Below are 18,352 nucleotides of genomic sequence, written 5' to 3'. Positions count from 1 at the left end.
TCTCTCTCTCTCTTTATCCGACATGCATTTTACGTCTCATTTTAGGTGTAAACGATGCAGCTAAAAAGTAAAAATTATAAACTTTCTAGTGCAAACCTCGTGTAAATTGACCGGGAAATTTAACGCGTACTACGCGTAGTCGGTTATTAAATCACGCGAGGTTAGCCGCTTCGAGAAGGTTGGAAGGTATCGAAAAAAGTGGCAAAGTTATTAAGGTGAGATGGGTGAGATCGTTATATAGACGTTATGTTGTGTTTCTGCAGTTGAACGGACACCGCGAGCGTAAATTGCGGGCAATAACAGGAACCGTATGTAGGACGCGACAATAAATAGCCGAACGCTCGCGATCGGCGTGCGTCACGATCAGCTGATCGCGAGTATCGCGAGTCGCGACACGAACGAACGTCCTTGCTTGCTCAGGATCGGGTGGGCCAGGGTGAACCATGGCGCGCAAGGACGCTTCCCCTTCGACCTTCGAACGACTGCAGGGCCTCATGGAGGACGAGATGGGACCGGGAAAGGTACGCGCGACGATTTTCTAACCTATGTACGCCGCGCTGCAGTCGGCCACGCGCTCGTGCTCGCTATATTTATCCCTCTCATTTTCCAGCTCATCACCTACGGGATCGCCAGCGCCGGCCTGTTCGCAGCCCTGTACAAAATTAGACCCGTGAGTAGAAACCGCGCTGCCCACCCGAGTCTACGCTCCCGCTCCACACCTGCCTAGCTCCGTCACCATGTGACTCCACGCGGACCCTCACGGTTCTATCTCTGGTTGCTTTCCAGTTCGCCAGGTTCAGGAAACCGTCCGACGTCCCGTTGCACTTCCTGCAAACGCGGGTCCCGCTCCAGGGCACCGTGCGGCGCGTAGAACCGAGCTCCGCTAGGGTTCTGCTGATGGTCGATCACCAGCCCTTGCTGCCCTTTCCCCACTTCAACGGCAGGGCTTACTTGCCCGTCAAGATCGGTGGCGTCGACATCACGGGCAACGGTAGGTTATATCGGGAAAGAGGTTGAAATAAAAAAAAAAAAGAATTTGCAGCTGCTCTCAAAAACGTGGATCAATCTTGCAGGCGTAAGTTGGCTGCAAACCGTGCTCAATGGAAAGCCCGTGACCTTCGTGCCTATAGTCAAAGAGAGGGAGTATTTGGAGTGCGTGGTTACGATGTCGCAGAAGGATCAAGTGAGAGAGACAGATTATTGCTCGTATCATTGAATAATTGTATCGTGCTCACACACGTCACGTCTTTTCACAAGCAGAATTCGTTAGAGGTCGGCGAGGAACTAGTCAAATTAGGCCTAGCTACGGTACATGAACCTTGGGTGAAGCTGAAGGACAAGCAAGTTCTAGCGTACAAGAAGTCCTTGGCAGACGCGCAGAAGTGGGCAGTACGTAGGAGAAACGGATATTGGCATTTTGTCAAACAGCCGACGGTACTGTGGAAGGCACAGATGTTCATGATCGACAAGATGAAATCACTGTTGCCCGCCATCGTAGTGAGACGGCTCGACCTGTAAGTGTGTTCGGCTTGTTTTAATAATTATAAACGACAGAATGTTTTGTATATTTTTTGACAGTTGTACAAAAGAGAGAATGTGCATATATTATGTACTTAAGAATTTTTTAAATAAAGTTTTCGTAAAAGTTATTTTCGTAATTTCGCCTCGTAAAGAAACAGTCGCGTTTAAAAAAAAAAAGTGAGTTTATCACTTTCTGCAGAGATATAAAACTAAGCCAATGTCGAATCTCTTGTCTTGGATGATGGAAAATTAATATATCGTTCGAAGTAAACGGGTGGAGCGTTTTCTGTGAAGTTTCAGATATTCACGCATGTGATAACTACCGAAAAGTCAATTTTATTTGTATAGTTGCCAAACTGTACAATTCGTATAATCGATTATCTTACATCTCGCACCTGACACCATATAACAAAGTTATTTATTTATAGTCGACCAACTTAACAAAAACACTTATGTCAGTCCTTTAACTACCTATATTATTATATATCATCGGGATTTGTTCACTCTCACTTTATGAAACTCCCTTACATGAATTATATTTTAATATCCACAGTTACAATTAATGGATATTATCCATATTTAGGAATAAAAAAAATGTAATATATAAAAAGACTTATAGAAAATTGCACGAACAAAGACATAAAATAACTTCGACTTTCTCCTAAGATTATCGCTTGTTTCCATTAAAAAAAAAATAAATCCATATTTTTATATCCACAGTTACAATTGCATGGATATTATCCGTACTACGAATTAAAAAAATGTAATATATAAAAACTTATGGAAAATTGCACGAACAAAGGTGCAAAATAACTTCGACTTTCATTCGAAGATAAGATTATCGCTTGTTGTCATTAAAAAAAAATTTGTGCTGTCAGCTAATTTCGGCATTTCATTCAGTTCAATGTAATCAAAGCTGCGAAAAAAAGAGTAACAAATTCTTTTCACAGCATATGGATTTTGATCCAAGTAGAATATAAAATATAAAAATTAGTCATATACTATATGAATGGAAAACGTATGATAAAATTTGCAAAATCGATCTTTCAACTTTATATCATATATACATTATAGTCGCCAACATATAACTTTCTTTTAAAAAGAGAAAAACAGGTTGAGGATGCATAGATAATCGTTTTACCCTCGTTTTTAGTCACTATAATAAAGCTGATAGGTTTTTCTAGTATATTTTTTGCATTCTTATCTCTGGAATGTATAAGTTGTTTATCATCAATAGTACAACTAGAAATGCAATTCTATATTTAAAAAATATGAAATCACATAAAAAAAAATTAGTGAAATCTATCAGCTTTATTGCAGTGACTAAAAACGAGGATAAAACAATTATCTATATATTCTCAACCTGTTTTTCTCTTTTAATGGAATGCCTGAAAAATATGAAGTGTACCGTTCAACAAGTGTGTTGGTGGTATCACAAATATATGATTCATTTACTTCGTTTAATTAAAAATCGTCTTTCGGACGGTTCGTTTTGATCCGCTTAGCTTTCTCGGATTGTGCTTCCTGCGCCGTTTGTTTTCCAGAAGCCTCTTTTTTGCTACTCTGTTCGGACTTTGGGGAACTTGATTTCGCAGCGCCAGCTGTTTTTGCGTTGTCCTTCTTGGCTTCGGCATTAGACGATTTAGTTTCCGGTTTCACGTTGCCGCCGCCTGTAGCAGTAGGTTTAGGAGCTGGAGATGGCTTCGGCGCAGCGGTCGGCTTAGGCGTGGTTGTTGTTGTAGGAGCGGCAGTTGGTTTTGGCGTTGTCTGGGAAGCTCTGGCCGACTCGACTGGTTTCGCGGAATCCGTTCCTCGTTTCACTCTTTCTGTCTTCACGTCTGAACCGGCATTCGACGGTGCCTTTTCACTCCTAGCGCGAGAAGACTGTTTCGCACTGTCAGCTAGATCAGGGAACGCCTCCTTCAACGGGATTCGGCTGAGATATTTCACCCACGGAGAGCCGAAATACACAAAGTCATTGTGTATGTGGGCTGCACTTACATGCTCGAATTTGCCATCGTCTGCATCAAGGATTTCAATAATGTTACCAGACGGATCTAATCTCATTAGCAAGCTTTTCTCCACCAAGTCCATTAAGGGCCCAGCGCCTTGGAATGATCCGATCGCGTGCAGAAGTCTCTCCGTATAAACATTGGGATAAATGTCGTGCAACAGTTTAAACGGCAATTCCATCGTCACGAACAATCGTACCAACATCTTACGCAAGTACGGATGTGGCGCGAGAGATTGGTCGAGTTGAGGACGCTCAGGGTCAATACCGATGATCAAACCGACGAGAAAACCACCGTGGCCATCGCTGTTAATATTGTCCGGTGAACCCGGTAGCCCATCAAGCAGAACCTCCTGCTGTCCGGCCTTCGGCCCTTTCAAATTATATTTCATAAGTCGTTTCGCTTGCGTTTCTGCCACAATTACGAAACTTTCGTCATCGCTTAACATGACCCCATTCGCGAATGCAAGATTTTCCATCAATACTTCGTTTTCCTTTTTAGCTGCGTTATAACGAATAAGCCTGTAATTCATACAATTTATGAATATATATTATACTATATATTAAGTATATTTTATGTTTTACATACTGTATACTGATATAAATATGTATAAATCTGTAATTAATATAATTTACGTTCCATATACACATATGTATACATATACAAAGTGTTCGGTACCAAATGGTAAAACGCTCGTGGCCAAGTAGAGCAGGCTAAATTGAGTTGAAAAGTCCTCTACCCTTTTGCAATAGTTTTCTCAATAATTTACAAGAAATGATTTACTAAAGATAGTCGAATAAGCGCGGTCCGCCGCCAAATGCAACCGTTCGGTGAAATGCAACCATCGCTCGACGTTGCTAGGCAAGCGGAAACTTATTAACTATAATAAACTGTAATAAACAAATCCTCGATTGTCGAGCACTGAACGATCGCATTTCGCCGCGCGATTTGACGGCCGTACCTATCGGCCCATTTGGCGATCTTTAGTAATTAATTTCTCGTAATCTATTGAAAAAATTGCAAAAAAAGGAACAGGATTTTTCGACTTAATTTAGTCTGTTCTTTTCCACAAACGCTTTGCTATTAGCTTATCGGACACCCTGTATATATGTATATATGCACACCTAAAGCATAAAACTACTTTTTTAAATTCTTTTTATTACCTTCCCGATGGATTCGATAGAAACATCATCATTATATCGTAAAGAGCAAAGTCTGTGCTGCTGACAGTCCAATAAAGATCTCCATTTTTCGCGACATCTACGCTGTTGGGTGTCCGCGAAAATTTTCCACCAATCGGTTTAGAAATGTTCACTATATTTTCATATTCTCCGGTTGCAACATTTACTTTGAAAATTCCGTAATAGGTGTCCACTACATATAAATTGCCTTTCTTGTCAAATCTCAATCCCAATGGCCTTCCACATTTGTGTTCTTGCCAAATGCCATCTGTTAAGTAAAAAAAGGTTATTAGTTTCGTTACTTTAATATAATTAATTGTATTAAATACACTAAAATTATTTATATTTGTTAATTATCAATATAATATTTAATTAAATTTCCTGATGTAAGATCTATTTTTTATACACACACTTTTTATAAAAAAAAAGAGAATGAGATAAAAAATATATATATATGAATAAAAGATAAGATATATGTATAAAAGATGATATAAGATTAAAGAATTTGGGAAATTGATGCTTCTCTGCAATAATGTTTAATTTAAAAATATTTAACCAGTCTTTTCATGTGTATATATGCAGATAAATAGAAAAATAACTGGAACGCAAATGTGACAAGTTCCTCCTTCTCCTGCTAATTGTAAGTGTAATTACGTGTTCATGTCACACACAAGCAATAGTAAATTTGCTGGTCATTTAAAATTTTCCTAAGATGTTAAGAAATATCAATGTATTTACATGCTAATATGCATATTTCTTGAACTAGTCTCTATAGTGCAATATTTTATCATTAAAATTTATTACTTTGTCGAATAATAATTATGTCGAATAAAGTAAAACATTTGTATTTATCTATATATTTTTTTATCGTATTTTTCTACATATGTGTAATTTTTTAATAATTCTTGATTTATAAAAAAAAAGTTAATTTTGTTATTTTTATGTAAGCATTATTATTTATATTCATATATTTGTAAATCAAATTTTATTTCTGCAGAAGCTAAGAAATATTGATTTCAGCGCTGAAAATTTATTTTTTACTCTGATTTATCATTTTTTTATAGAATTATAGATAAAAACTTTTTATAGGTAAATCAAGAGTTAAAGTTCAAGCGAAAAAAAATTTATTAATGAATACATAAGTGTTATTCTTCATGCATAAGTATATCTATACATTATACATGGTTTAGCGAAATTTAATATTTATAAAATCATGTCAGTCCTGATATCTTCTTATCTGTATCTATGTAATCGTTTTACGTTTATCTACATTCTATAGATTGATTATGATAAAAAAAATGTTGTTACCTAACCGTCACTTTCTTCAATTTCCGAATCCAAGTTTATGCTAAGTTCTCATAAAAATTTGCATTTTGTTTACGACGTGTCTGATAAATCTTGCGCAATTATATCCGACTGAGAAATTTCCTATTTACAGTTTTTTTTAGTCTACGACTCACCGCATTTCTCGCCGAACTTGACGATCGGCACTAAGCGATCCTCCTCGATCCTCAGGACATGACCGCCGTGGACGCCGGTGTAGAGCTGCCCGTTGTAGGAGTCGAAACCCTCCGGGCAATTGATCTTGCCTTCGAACAATCTCTGAACGCCATTTAGCCGCTTCTTCGGGCCCACCTTAGGATCAAGCTGGCGCGACGGAGTGATGCTGCAAGGTCGAAGGTCAAGAGCAAATGAATGCAGAGACGCAATAATAACGGGTTCTCGCGACTCTCGCTTTTTTTTCCTCCTCGATCGTCTAATACCTGTACTCCTTGAACTCCGTGTCCGGCGGTAGACCGGGTATGAACGTGATCAGGGCCAGGAACAGGCCGATGTAGATGAAGACGGTGCCGACCGACTTAAGGTAGCTCATCTCGCCGGTGCGCGCGGAGGAGGGGAGGGAGGACACCTCCTTGAAGCCTCGAAGTGCTTATGGATATCCGACACACCGAGAGACACTGTGCACGGTCGTACCAGCTTGTCTTCCACCTTCTCCCACGCGGATCTGTCGCGCGAGGATACGCGTCTCGCGGTGGAGTCTCGCTACGCTGGAAGATCTGATCTGACGTTGTCGCGGGCGGCGTACGTGCGGTGCGTCGCGTCGCGGCGGCGGTGAGCAGCGGTGACAGACACGGCGCCGGAGAGAAACGGGGACGCTGGCGACTGTCGTGCTGCCGCGTGCGGTTCGCGATTTAACTGTTCTCTCCGTGACACACGCGAATAACGGCACCCCGTACAAGTCCCGACTCGATGGCGTTCGCGAATCCGCCGCTTCTTCCGCGGTGCGTGACGGGACACGCGCGGCGCTCGTTTTCCAGCTCGCCGGCGAATACGAGGTCAGACGACGATCGCCACGCGTACGGGAAGAGCAGCCCAGCAATGTTGGGGCCCGTCGGAATCGCTGAAATTTTGCATCAACTCCCGCTCGACTCGACGACGAATCTTCGCCGAGTCACGGTGACTCGCGTTAACGTCCGCTCGCCCCTCGGATGGATCGGCCAATCGTGTATTCGCGTGCAATCTTTAGACTCGGCCCGCGCCGCGCCGTCGCCGATTAGCCGATTTCCTGCCGAGAACGCTCTTCACGGGGATTATGCAAATTCGTCCGAATATAAATTCCGAATAGACCACACAAAGGGTGATCGTCATTCATAGCCTTAGATCTTGCATTCAAAATCGTCTCTTTAAATCCGTTCATTAAGATCGTTTTATCAGTCGGTCTTAAGGCCCCCTTTATAAGACCAGATTTAAAATGATCTTAAATTCAGACTCGGAATATGAATACCGTTTCACGGTGCTTGACTCTTTTTTTTTGTCATCCGCGACTCTGGCCCCTTTCCCTTGACTTATCGAACTTATCTTCCCTCGAGCGTGCTCGCTGCCACGTGTTCGTTTGAATCTATGTTATTTGCGTGACCGGACTGTTTTTCTGATAAAGATACATGCACCTATATATTACTGCACACGTATAATGTACTATATATTTTAAAATTTATTACATAATGCATTTAATTTATTTCTACTATTATTTTCGCCGATGCAACGTCCGGAGTATCGCGCATGCGTGTTTTGCTGGCGGAGCAGCGCAGCCAACTTTACGCTCGACAACCTTGATTCCTCTATCCCGCTGCATTTGCACCTTTATCCCTTCTCTCCTTTTCCCTCCAATTTCCGATCTATCTTATTTTAAGTGCAGAAGGTGTAACAGCACAGCTATGATGAAATGTCCCTTTGATGGCGAAGGACGAATGTCAACATTGTCAACCGTATCTTTCAAACGTCCCTCGACGGTCTCGACTCTGTTGTCTTTTGTTGATTCCGATGCTGTAAACAATCTGATCTGATCTGATTCTCACGCTTCCAAGAGTTTTATGTACGTGCGCTCGTAAGAATCGACCCGAATTCGAATCTCGACGTGATGAATTTTACTGACAACTTTTTCTCTGAAAATCAACGAACGAAACAAAGCGGTTCTCTCTCTCTCTCTTTCTCTTTTTTGTTGACATTTCTCTTTTTTCTATTTATAGTTTCAAATTTTTATTATACAAAGCGTTTTATCATAATATACATTCAAAACACTTGATTATACATTTATTTCGAAGTGTTTCAATCATAGGCATTTATCTATAATAAATAAATGTCTATGATTTCAATACATTTTCAGCATGTATTCTGATCTGCTCCTATTTTTGTTTTCTAAACAGGCAGGAAGATTTCAGGGATGCGACATCGGATGTGAGAAAACCTAGCTGCTATGTTTCTAGAAACAGGTAAGTGCTCGCCACATCGAATTTCATTGTTGGAAACTCCCAAGCTGGGATATTCTTCTCAATGGAGATGGAATTACTTCAAACTGGAAACGTGTCTCGTACAACCCATAATCACGTCGTTTGCTCTGAATTACAGATGAGCTGGAGCAGCAGTGCGAAGATGCGGTGTTTGAGTTGTGCGACGCTCGGGAGAGGTATCCGCTGCAATGTGCGAGGGAGCTTGAAAGGTGCATCAAGCTCACCAACGAGATACACGTAAGTGACAGCCTCACAGCCGGAACTGTCAATCGTCATCTCGTTCTCCATTTAGCTCTGCATCTATTCGTCGGTGTGGTTCGTTACAGATGACGAAGGCTCCCCCGAAGCCGGCAAAAATTCTGGACGTGCCATCCTTCACGAACGAGCACTCGGCGATGCTTCAGAAGAATTTCTCGGAGGCCGCCGAACTGTTGAAGACGCAAGAGTGTAAATTGCAAGTGATGATAGACAAAATTGACAACTTGACGGCCACTTTGAAGCAGATCAAGGGAGACAAGTTGTGCGAAGTGAATAAACTGTTGTGGCATTAGATTAGATGCACTTTTTATCTCAACGTAATATCTATTCATCTCTCGCATTACACATGTATTGCTGTCTTAGAACATATATTTGTAGTATATGTTCTAAGATTGCTGTACATATCGTATATCCAATTGTGTAAGTATCTGAAATGCCTTCAAATCTATAGTAAAAAATTTGTATTATAAATTTTTAAGTTCAAAGCTTTGCACATTAAACGAAACAGAAGTTACATGTTGTAAAATATAGAATTATTAAGAATATGAACGAATTGAGTTTGAAACTTGTTTTGCTCCTTGGTATTGTTTCCTTGGCAACGGATCTGGCCTGGTGTCAAAACAATACGCGTGAATGCATGCTTGCGGCCACATGTTGTACCATGCAGTGTACTACACTATAAAGCAAGAAATAATACTAAATAGCTGTTAAAGTTTCGCAGTGCATTATTGTAATTTTCGCTATGTCTACGTTCATAGAAAATGTGCAGATAAAGGATGGAGAATATACTAAGATAATCTATGTTATGGTACTGAACTGTGCACATATATTATACACACACGTTTGAAATTTTCAATAAACCTAACTCGAAATTAATCAATAAGTCGGTTAAATGAAAAAAAAGAGGATGGCTTCGAAATATATTGCGTTATTGATCTTTTAACCTTCGAAGACGAAGAGGTGTGTTAAATTAAATACGATGTTGTGTTCCAGATCAGAGAACAGCGATATACCGAAACTATTAAAGTCTTGCTAAATCTCTTAGATTCTCATCCTAATGTACGTATGCTGCGACATAATATTGCATATTCCAGTTTGCGTTTAAACGTTTTACAATACCGAATGAAGCCTTCCCTTTCAGTCTAGACCTTGTCTATCCCTCCTGGGCCATTGTTACTTTTACACGCAAGATTTCATGGCCGCGGCTCAATGTTACGAGAAGCTGGTCCAGCTGTGCCCAGAGGAGAATCTGTACAAGCTCTACTACGCCCAGTCCCTGCATCAGGCCTGCATGTATCCAGAAGCGTGGGCGGTCTGCTCGAGCATCATCAATCAGAGTAACTTGGAGTTCAAGGTGAAGAAGCTGCAGGCAGCTATCAAGTACGGGCAGGAGGACATGGTGGCCGCGAAGAACCTCGTGGATCAGTGCCCCGCCGACGACGTCGACACTGAAATCAATCTCGGGTGTCTCTTGTACAAGGTACGGACGTCTGCAAGCAGGGTCCCCAGTCGATAGACGTACTATGCAATTACGATTTCTAGGAGGAGAAGTACGAGCAGGCCCTCAAGAAATTTGCGAACGCGTTACAAATTGCGGGATTCAGGCCTCACTTATCGTACAACGTTGCCCTGTGCTACTTCAAACTGAAAGAGTACGCGGCATCACTGAAACACATTGGTACAATTCTCATTATCGACTCTTATCTATGTGATTTTATAAATTTGTCGGCTCCTCGTTTTTCAATTGAATTTTTGATTGCGCCTCTCTCTCTGTCGAGCAGCTGCCATTATCGAGCACGGTATAAGAGAGCATCCGGAGCTGAGCGTGGGGATGGCCACCGAGGGTATCGAAGTCCGAAGCGTCGGGAACACGCTGACGCTGCACGAGACGGCTCTGACGGAGGCGTTCAATCTGAAGGCCGCCATCGAGTATCAATTGCAAAATTGTAATTTTCGCGTCGGCTCTGGCTTCGATCGATCGAGGAAGATTTATACGTTCTTTATAGCGTTCTTTAATATTACAGACGACGCGGCGAAGGAAGCGTTAACGGACATGCCACCGCGTTCCGAGGAGGAGCTCGATGCCGTTACTCTGCACAATCAGGCGTTAATAAACATGGACACGAAGCCGAGCGAGGGATTCGAGAAACTGCAGTTTCTGCTCCAGCAAAATCCGTTCCCGCCCGAGACCTTCGCCAATCTGTTGCTCCTGTACTGCAAGTATCAGTATTACGACCTCGCCGCCGACGTTCTGGCTGAAAATGTACATCTGACCTACAAATATCTGACGCCAGTAAGTTTGATTCTCGACCGGTCGTTTATTCGTTAAGACATCAAGTTTCGAACATTTTGAAAACATTATAGCCTTATTTTGCGCATTTTATACACAAGCCACATGCAATACAGGGATAACATCGAAACTAAGGTACATTTAGGAAAAAAAAAAAAAGATTTACGGTTGACAATTAATCTGGATGCTTGGTTTTCGAATGTTTGCATTTTTTCGTACGAGTTTCGTGATCTTCCGAGTGTTTCCGCTTGTGAGCCTTCGCGTCGCCGGACGACGAGCTGTCCGAGGAGTCGCTCGGGCTGCTGCTGTGTTTCTTCTTATGCTTCTTACGCTCCTTAGAGAATTTCTTCTTCTTCCTCTTGCTCTTCTCCTTGTCCTCGGTATCGCTGTCGTCGGTGGACTGTTTGCTCCTCTTAGATTTCCTCTTCTTCTTTTTTGATTTATGCTTCTTCTCCACTTTCTTCCCAGCACCTTCGCTGTCCGGTTCCGGGACACTCTCCTCTACCTCCGGGATCTCCGGGATCAGTTCGTACTTCTTGCCGTCGGGGGACATGAAGCAGTCCTTGGACAGGTGCCCTCTGGTCCCGCATTTACCGCACGTGGTGTTCAGCACCGCCTCCAGCTGTATGGCCTTACGCTGAGTCACCCCGGGATTCCTTCTCCGTTGCGCGTCCCTCTCCAGCTCCACGCCGTTGGGATCCAGATCCGTGCCGTTTCCCTGATTCACGTGTTTCATGGACAGCCCTACCTTGCCGTCCTCCATTGAGATCACCTTACACCAGACTCGCTCGCCCTTTTGCAGGACCTCTGCAACATTGTCGACATGAGCCGTGCTTACCTGACGGGAGGAATTGGAATAGAAATCAATGGATTACACTGCGGCAGCGATCACTAATCAGTATTTGTTGCTACGAGAGTCTAAATAAATACACACCTGTGTCCTGTGTATCAAGCCTTGCTGCGAGGTACCTGGTATTCTGACGAATGCTCCGTAATTCTGCACGGACGCGATTTCGCCTAGAAATATCTGATTCAGTTCGCACTTCGTCATCCTGCTTCAATCTCCCATCGAAGCGACTCCCGTACGCGACCGATGACGTTTTGGCAAGCGTAAGATCGATAGAGGAAAAAATTGCGCAGGTTAGGTTTCTATCAACAAATGCAGGACCGTAATGTCCGCGGCGCGTCCGTTACGGGTGTCAAGGGGACATTTTTTATTACTCATGAAGTTTTGATTAAAATTATTATAATTTAAGTTAATACACAGAATTTACAGTTAATTCACAGAACAATGCAATAAAAAGATGTGACATTGAAAACGTATTAATAATTGATATTTTTTTAAAAATAGAAATTATATATATATATTACTTTTAAAAGATTCTCAAAAAAATTTTAATTATGATTAATATTAAAATTTATAATTATTATTACAATTTTAATTAATATTAAAATTATCTTTGACATTTTTTCATAATCATATGTTATTTAATTTCACAAAAAAATATCTGGATAATAAATCATGAGATAAAACAGATACTAATAAGAGCAATAATAATTAAGTAATAATTAATAATTAAATAATTTTGCAAAAAGAAAGATTATTTTGAAAGAAAGATTCTGAATTTTTATGCAAATAATTTTGATTAAAGGATTGTATATATCCCTGATATATGCCTATATATGTAATATTTATTGGTTATATTATAATTATTTAAATTCATATTAATCTTCCAGTATTTATACGATTTCTTGGATGCGCTGATAACGCAACAGACCTCGCCGGAGGAGGCGTATCGCAAGTTCGACGATCTCGCTAACAAGCACACGGAGGCGCTTCGCAAGGCGACCAAGCAGGTCCAGGAGGCGAGGCTGAATCACGACGACAATGCCGTGAAGAAGGCCGTGAACGATTACGAGGAGGCCCTCGACAGATACGTTCCCGTATTAATGGCGCAGGCGAAGATCTACTGGGACCTGGAGAATTACACCCAGGTGGAGAAGATCTTCAAGAAGAGCGTCGAGTTCTGCAACGAGCACGACGTGTGGAAGCTGAACGTCGCGCACACGCTCTTCATGCAGGAGAACAAATTCAAGGACGCGACGCGTTTCTACGAGCCGATCGTCAAGAAGAAATACGACAACGTTAGTAATTGTGAAACATAAAAAAAATTTATTTCTCTTGTTCCTTTTTCTTTTTTTTTGTTGCAATCTGACGCCTGCAATACGTTCGCAGATCCTGGACGTGAGCGCCATAGTCCTCGCGAACCTCTGCGTCAGCTACATCATGACCTCGCAGAACGCCGAGGCCGAGGAGCTGATGAAGAAGATCGAGAAGGAGGAGGAGGCGGTGTCGTTCGAGGATCAGGACAAGAAGCTCTTTCACTTGTGCATCGTGAATCTGGTGATCGGGACGCTGTACTGCTCCAAGGGTAACTACGAGTTCGGCATATCGCGGGTGATGAAGAGCCTGGAGCCGTACAACAAGAAGCTCGGCACCGACACCTGGTTCTACGCGAAGAGGTGCTTCCTGTCGCTCCTGGAGCAGCTGGCGAAGCAGTTAGTGGTCCTGAAGGACTCCACGTTGCAGGAATGCGTTCAATTCTTGGAGCATTGCGAAGGTATACGCGGCCTCGATCGAGCTCTGACTTATTCGACGATTAACTTAAATGTGAAGTAATATCTGCAGTAACTTTGTTAACGAATGAAATTGTTGTTGTTTGATACACCGAAAAAAGTGATTATTGCAAATTTAGTAATTGTACTGATTGAATTAATCGTCGATTAAGTTAGCCAGAGTTTGGTTGGCCCTAGCGATCGACTTCAATATTTGCAAATTTTGAACGATAGACTTATACTTGTGCGTTTCTTTCTGGAATTTCAGTTTACGGCAAAGACATAATGACAGTGATAGACCAGCCGTTCGACATACAGGACATGCTGAACGTTTCACCTCAAGGCAAACGGACGGTCGTTTACGAGGCGCGATTCCTCAAGACGTTATTCTTGAAGCTGCAAATGTCGTAGATGCGTAAAGAAAGGCGCCTATTGTATATATATTTTATCTGATAGTATTTTGATTATTCTGATTAGCATGATACGTCGAATTTATATGGCCTGAACTTGTGAATCGCTTTTCAATCATCTTCAGGATCTGCTTGATAAACACGAGAATTTATATTGCCGAGATAGTCTTTATAACAGTATTTCGTCGAACAATTTTTTATTAGCTTCATAATATTAGTATAATTTATTAATTATATTGTAATTAACTTATAATACGAGATAATAATAAATTAATATATAATATTATATTATATTATATATTATATATATTATATTTTATATATTATATTACATATTATATTATATATTATATTTGTTATAATTTATCATTTCCTTCTCGCATCCTTGATCGTTTGCTCGATATAAAATTTTCCCCTTCAAATCTAGCGGGTGATCTCTTGATTTACTCGCACGTGACACGTCCGTGCGAAACGCGACCGTCGCGACACTCGGTCACGTTTCGATCTCGTCGTCTCCTCGGACCACGATGACTCTCTCGGGACTCGCGCCTGCTCCTCGCGCCCCTGCGCCGCGACTGCCGCGAGGGGACGAGAGAGTGTAGGCAGGTGTAGACTGTAGGTCCGAAAATCGTCGATCATCGTTGGTCATCGGTTTCTATCGCCGCGCGAGAATATATAAAGGAGGTACACGTGCCTGACTGACATACACTCATCACGGTGCACGCGGTCGTCGTGGGTGGGATCCGGCTCGGCTACGTCGGAGTCGCTGTCAAACTGTTGTTGGCCTGCCGTCGAAAGTTCTCGAAAATTCCATAGCGAACGCACGCTAGGTGAAACCGGAGCGATTTAATCGCATATACGTGCTTAAGGACACCGTACGCGTCACGTCAACGGTAGAGAGAGGGAGGAGGAGGTGATACGCGCAGCGCCTGCAATCTCTCGCGAGATCCTCGTAGCCTCTATTCATTTTGGCTGAGTCAAGGTACGTCGTTTTATTGCAAAATTTGCAGTGACAGTTGCACGATCGCCTCGCGTCTCTCGCTTCCACGTCGACGTTTAGCCACGCTGCTCGCATACAATAACATATGTATATACGTTTGGGCTTTTATGTTTTCGAATTTGCGATATCTTAAAATCCGAGGAAATGCTTCATTTGATTTTTTTTTTTTTTAAATCACGCTTGCTTAGGATTGAAATTTAGGTTTAAGATTGATTTTTTTTATCAGACTCCATTTTTTAATTCCATTTTCTATCACCAAAAGTAAAATCGCTAACTACAGATCAACAGAATATGCATCTTTGTTTTCAAAATAGGATATAATGTGTCATGGCTTATTCTGACTCTTGACGAATTGTTTTTGCAGATATTTAATAAGGGAGGAACACAAGGCGTAAAATTGGAATGGAATTTCCAAATATAGGAGAGCATTGCTCCGAGAGCACATGCAATCGCTTGGATTTTTTACCTCTCAAGTGCGACGCCTGCCAGGCAATCTTTTGCACGGATCATATAACTTATGCAAGTCATGGCTGCCCTAGCGCGTACAAGAAGGACGTGCAGGTGCCTGTGTGCCCGCTGTGCGACGTTCCTATACCGATAAAACGCGGCGATCTGCCCGACGTGGCCGTGGGGCTGCACATAGACAACGACTGCAGGGAGAGCCGTCGGAAGGTGTTCTCCAACAAGTGTTCCTCGAAGGGGTGCAAGGTCAAGGAGATGGTGCCGGTCAAGTGCGGCGAATGCGGTGCCAATTTTTGCCTGAAGCACCGACACCCCACCGATCACGCCTGCATCGGGGCGGAGGAGGCGTTGAGGCTGCGCCGACTGGAGGCGCTGAACAAGCGGGGTCAAACGACAATATCGCAGAGCAGCGGCAACAGCAATTCGCATCCCTTCCGTAGTCTTCAGGGGACGATGACCGAGGACGAGGCGTTGGCCCGAGCACTCCAGGCTTCCCTAGACGACGAGGAGCGTAGCAGACGTATGTTACAACCAGTGCCTTCTGGAAACCGAGATAGATGTAGACTTTCGTAACTATCTACACATTATTTTATATCGTAGAGAAAAAAGCTCCCTCTTTGTTTCCTGAAAATCCGTGGACATGAAGATACGATATTGTAATTCTTGAAGCTAGCGTCAGAATGTGCGCAGATTCGTGATTCGTGACTCACTAGTCTGCGAATAGTGCGAATAAGCAGATTCATCGAGCTCGCATTCGCTGCTTATCACTCGATTCGTATAGCATGTTTTCTAACGAAATTATAAAGTGCAAATCATCACAATCACGAATCAATCGATTTATACATAGAGAGTTGATTCATATATGAATATATTATTGATTATACAAACAATTGCGAATAGCGTACATTCTACCGCCAGCCTAAAGGACGCACACATTTGAAAACACATGCAACGGAAGTTACTTAAGTATTACATTTGTTGCCTCTATCCATTTTTGATCTGTTATGTATATTGTTATAGATATAACTGGCTGGTTATACCTATAACCCGTTGTTATGTTATATGCATAGAAACTGAAACGCGTTTATAAAAATTGCTCACGTAATTAAGCACACTATCGCTAAGCATCTTATGGGATTCCTAAGCAAAATTGTATATCAAAGCATCTTGTCCTAAAGAGAAGTTATTCGTCATTAAATAAGATTTTACGTTAAGTTGCAAGTACAAATTGTTCATAAATCGATATTTCCTTTATGTATCATAAATGTGCGGATTGTCATATATATATATATATATATTTCATTTAGATTATAAGCTCTCTGGCTTACAGCCAGGAAATATATTCTGCCGAAAATAAAACAATTCTATATAATATATTACATGACAAAAAGCTTCAGTATAGAGTGCCTTAGTAGACGAAGCATAATCTACATTAGAATATGCACTTACATAAAATCTTTTCACTTTAATAAAAAAAAAAAACAAGTTTCTTTAACTCACACTTTTTAATATTTGTAATCGACTTGCTGTAGAAACTGCTTTCGAACAGTGGCTACGCAGATTTTCATACGAAAAATACACACCTGTGGATTTAATTTTTATTTTCAACGGAATATTTTATATAAACATAAATTGTCTGATTAATTTATAAAAATATCGCGTATACAAAAAATTATAATTTATATATAATTTTATATCCATGGGATTTTAAGAAATAATATATAATGAACTACTGAGTTTTTAGTGCAATATCAAAAACTGTGATGGCAGGAAGAAATCTTATATACTATATGATATCTAGGTGTGTTCATATTATAAGCAAATTAAGTCTCAAAATAGAAATCATGTTTAAACATATCACAGTCACATCACAGGCTTCTTATATAAAAATTCCTCGAAATATATCACGAAAATGAATAAATAAATATATAGACTTTATACTCAAGATGCTTCATTGACAAAACTGATATTCATAAATTCTGTGATAACTATCATATTTTTATAAATATATATAATTTTACAATACACTCAGTTCCCCTTAATTTAATTAATTCTTTTGGAAATGTAGAATAAGCAAGCATTTTCTTTTTAGAAAAATGGAGAAGTTTCAATATGGATATTTATAAAAAGCATGGATTTTTAAAAATAATTACAATAAGCAGAGATATATTGACGAATATATCTACAATATGTACGAATGCATTGACAATTAATGAATATAGTCAATAGCAGATGTATGCTTTATATGCTTGCCATTACATACATATATTTACCAATAAATAATATGCTTTTAATATCAAAGACTCGAAAATAATACAATTCTTGATATGTAAATAAGAGAATACGCTTTTTACTACTTTGAAAGATTTGTTAGTACTGTTATATTATACTCGCCTACGAGATGTGTGATCAGAGCTACTGGAAAGTATAAAAAGAATTTGTCTTCTTGCAGTTATTATATTTTAGACAGAGGACCTCCTTATATATATATATATATATATATAAATAATTTTGTAATTTTATCTTATACCTTCTCTTAAAAGCTAATTTAAATCTGCAAAAATAGATTGCCTTCCAGTATTTCTGAAACGTTCGAAATATGTAAGAAAAAGGTGATTTATTATACATTCCTATATATACATACATCCACGTGCGTATCTTCTTATATAATTATTATGGTAATTTATATTTAATGGATTCTTTATATTTAATAGATATTATAAATAAATTTGGAATAGATAATAAAAGCAAGGAGATGACAGATAATTTCACAAATGTATATATACATTTACAAAAAAAGCTCATTTACTGATA

General features: G+C 40.5%; 6 protein-coding genes across 9 annotated transcripts in view; 4 read left to right on the top strand and 2 right to left on the bottom strand.

Annotated features, from left to right (window-relative positions):
* LOC105451296 overlaps positions 1-6,757 on the bottom strand; it is a 10,368-nt gene extending 3,611 nt beyond the window's left edge. The window contains exons 1-4 of the mRNA XM_011691667.1: positions 6,478-6,757; positions 6,175-6,380; positions 4,697-4,982; positions 2,989-4,054 (exon numbers count right to left, since the gene is read on the bottom strand). Coding sequence (XP_011689969.1) covers positions 2,989-4,054; positions 4,697-4,982; positions 6,175-6,380; positions 6,478-6,587 — 1,668 coding nt within the window. The 5' untranslated portion in view covers positions 6,588-6,757. The remainder of the gene's footprint in view (positions 1-2,988; positions 4,055-4,696; positions 4,983-6,174; positions 6,381-6,477) is intronic.
* On the top strand, positions 67-1,649 carry LOC105451065. 2 transcript variants are annotated; one of them, XM_011691270.1, is made up of 6 exons: positions 67-186; positions 264-521; positions 611-670; positions 787-991; positions 1,074-1,183; positions 1,261-1,649. In XM_011691270.1, exons 2-6 carry the CDS (start codon positions 444-446, stop codon positions 1,516-1,518), a joined length of 711 nt encoding a protein of 236 aa, XP_011689572.1. In that variant the 5' UTR covers positions 67-186; positions 264-443; the 3' UTR covers positions 1,519-1,649. The 2 variants fall into 2 exon arrangements, with proteins under 2 accessions (XP_011689572.1, XP_011689571.1); XM_011691269.1 differs by having other exon boundaries at positions 67-521.
* Positions 6,758-6,777: 20 nt separating the features above from the next.
* Positions 6,778-8,852, top strand: LOC105451066. Its single transcript, XM_011691271.1, has 3 exons — positions 6,778-8,087; positions 8,419-8,484; positions 8,621-8,852. Exons 2-3 carry the CDS (start codon positions 8,469-8,471, stop codon positions 8,830-8,832), a joined length of 228 nt encoding a protein of 75 aa, XP_011689573.1. The 5' UTR covers positions 6,778-8,087; positions 8,419-8,468; the 3' UTR covers positions 8,833-8,852.
* Positions 8,853-8,861: 9 nt separating this feature from the next.
* LOC105451067 (nucleolar protein of 40 kDa-like) lies at positions 8,862-12,231 on the bottom strand. The gene is made up of 3 exons (XM_011691274.1): positions 11,985-12,231; positions 11,270-11,888; positions 8,862-8,930 (listed from the first exon to the last, which is right to left on the bottom strand). The coding sequence occupies exons 1-3, from the start codon at positions 12,099-12,101 to the stop codon at positions 8,878-8,880; spliced, it is 789 nt and encodes a 262-aa protein (XP_011689576.1). The 5' UTR covers positions 12,102-12,231; the 3' UTR covers positions 8,862-8,877.
* Positions 9,049-14,312, top strand: LOC105451068 (tetratricopeptide repeat protein 30A). 2 transcript variants are annotated; one of them, XM_011691276.1, is made up of 9 exons: positions 9,049-9,568; positions 9,754-9,819; positions 9,902-10,240; positions 10,303-10,438; positions 10,542-10,706; positions 10,785-11,053; positions 12,788-13,195; positions 13,287-13,671; positions 13,935-14,312. In XM_011691276.1, exons 1-9 carry the CDS (start codon positions 9,503-9,505, stop codon positions 14,075-14,077), a joined length of 1,977 nt encoding a protein of 658 aa, XP_011689578.1. In that variant the 5' UTR covers positions 9,049-9,502; the 3' UTR covers positions 14,078-14,312. The 2 variants fall into 2 exon arrangements, with proteins under 2 accessions (XP_011689578.1, XP_011689577.1); XM_011691275.1 differs by having other exon boundaries at positions 10,542-11,053.
* A 375-nt stretch (positions 14,313-14,687) lies between these two features.
* LOC105451061 (AN1-type zinc finger protein 2A) lies at positions 14,688-16,752 on the top strand. 2 transcript variants are annotated; one of them, XM_011691261.1, is made up of 2 exons: positions 14,688-15,058; positions 15,441-16,752. In XM_011691261.1, exon 2 carries the CDS (start codon positions 15,479-15,481, stop codon positions 16,109-16,111), a length of 633 nt encoding a protein of 210 aa, XP_011689563.1. In that variant the 5' UTR covers positions 14,688-15,058; positions 15,441-15,478; the 3' UTR covers positions 16,112-16,752. The 2 variants fall into 2 exon arrangements, with proteins under 2 accessions (XP_011689563.1, XP_011689564.1); XM_011691262.1 differs by lacking the exon at positions 14,688-15,058 and adding an exon at positions 15,083-15,163.
* The last annotated feature ends 1,600 nt before the right edge of the window (positions 16,753-18,352 follow it).

Source organism: Wasmannia auropunctata, unplaced genomic scaffold, assembly GCF_000956235.1.
Source record: "Wasmannia auropunctata unplaced genomic scaffold, wasmannia.A_1.0 LD336053.1, whole genome shotgun sequence".
Lineage (NCBI taxonomy): Eukaryota > Metazoa > Arthropoda > Insecta > Hymenoptera > Formicidae > Wasmannia > Wasmannia auropunctata.
The sequence above is the reverse complement of the archived record's forward strand: the minus strand, read 5'-3'. Positions and strand labels throughout refer to the sequence as shown.

Bases quoted from the DNA above. Each gene is read 5' to 3' on its own strand.
- LOC105451061 (XM_011691261.1), top strand. From the start codon at position 15,479: ATGGAATTTCCAAATATAGGAGAGCATTGCTCCGAGAGCACATGCAAT.
- LOC105451065 (XM_011691270.1), top strand. From the start codon at position 444: ATGGCGCGCAAGGACGCTTCCCCTTCGACCTTCGAACGACTGCAGGGC. The intron at 522-610 runs GTACGCGCGACG...CTCATTTTCCAG, and splicing joins ACGAGATGGGACCGGGAAAG to CTCATCACCTACGGGATCGC. The intron at 671-786 runs GTGAGTAGAAAC...GTTGCTTTCCAG, and splicing joins CCCTGTACAAAATTAGACCC to TTCGCCAGGTTCAGGAAACC.
- LOC105451068 (XM_011691275.1), top strand. From the start codon at position 9,503: ATGTCTACGTTCATAGAAAATGTGCAGATAAAGGATGGAGAATATACT. The intron at 10,241-10,302 runs GTACGGACGTCT...TACGATTTCTAG, and splicing joins TCGGGTGTCTCTTGTACAAG to GAGGAGAAGTACGAGCAGGC. The intron at 13,196-13,286 runs GTTAGTAATTGT...ATACGTTCGCAG, and splicing joins TCAAGAAGAAATACGACAAC to ATCCTGGACGTGAGCGCCAT.
- LOC105451067 (XM_011691274.1), bottom strand. From the start codon at position 12,101: ATGACGAAGTGCGAACTGAATCAGATATTTCTAGGCGAAATCGCGTCC. The intron at 11,889-11,984 runs GTGTGTATTTAT...TCCTCCCGTCAG, and splicing joins GCTTGATACACAGGACACAG to GTAAGCACGGCTCATGTCGA. The intron at 8,931-11,269 runs GTACGAAAAAAT...CGTCTTCAACAG, and splicing joins CTCGGAAGATCACGAAACTC to TTCGGCGGCCTCCGAGAAAT.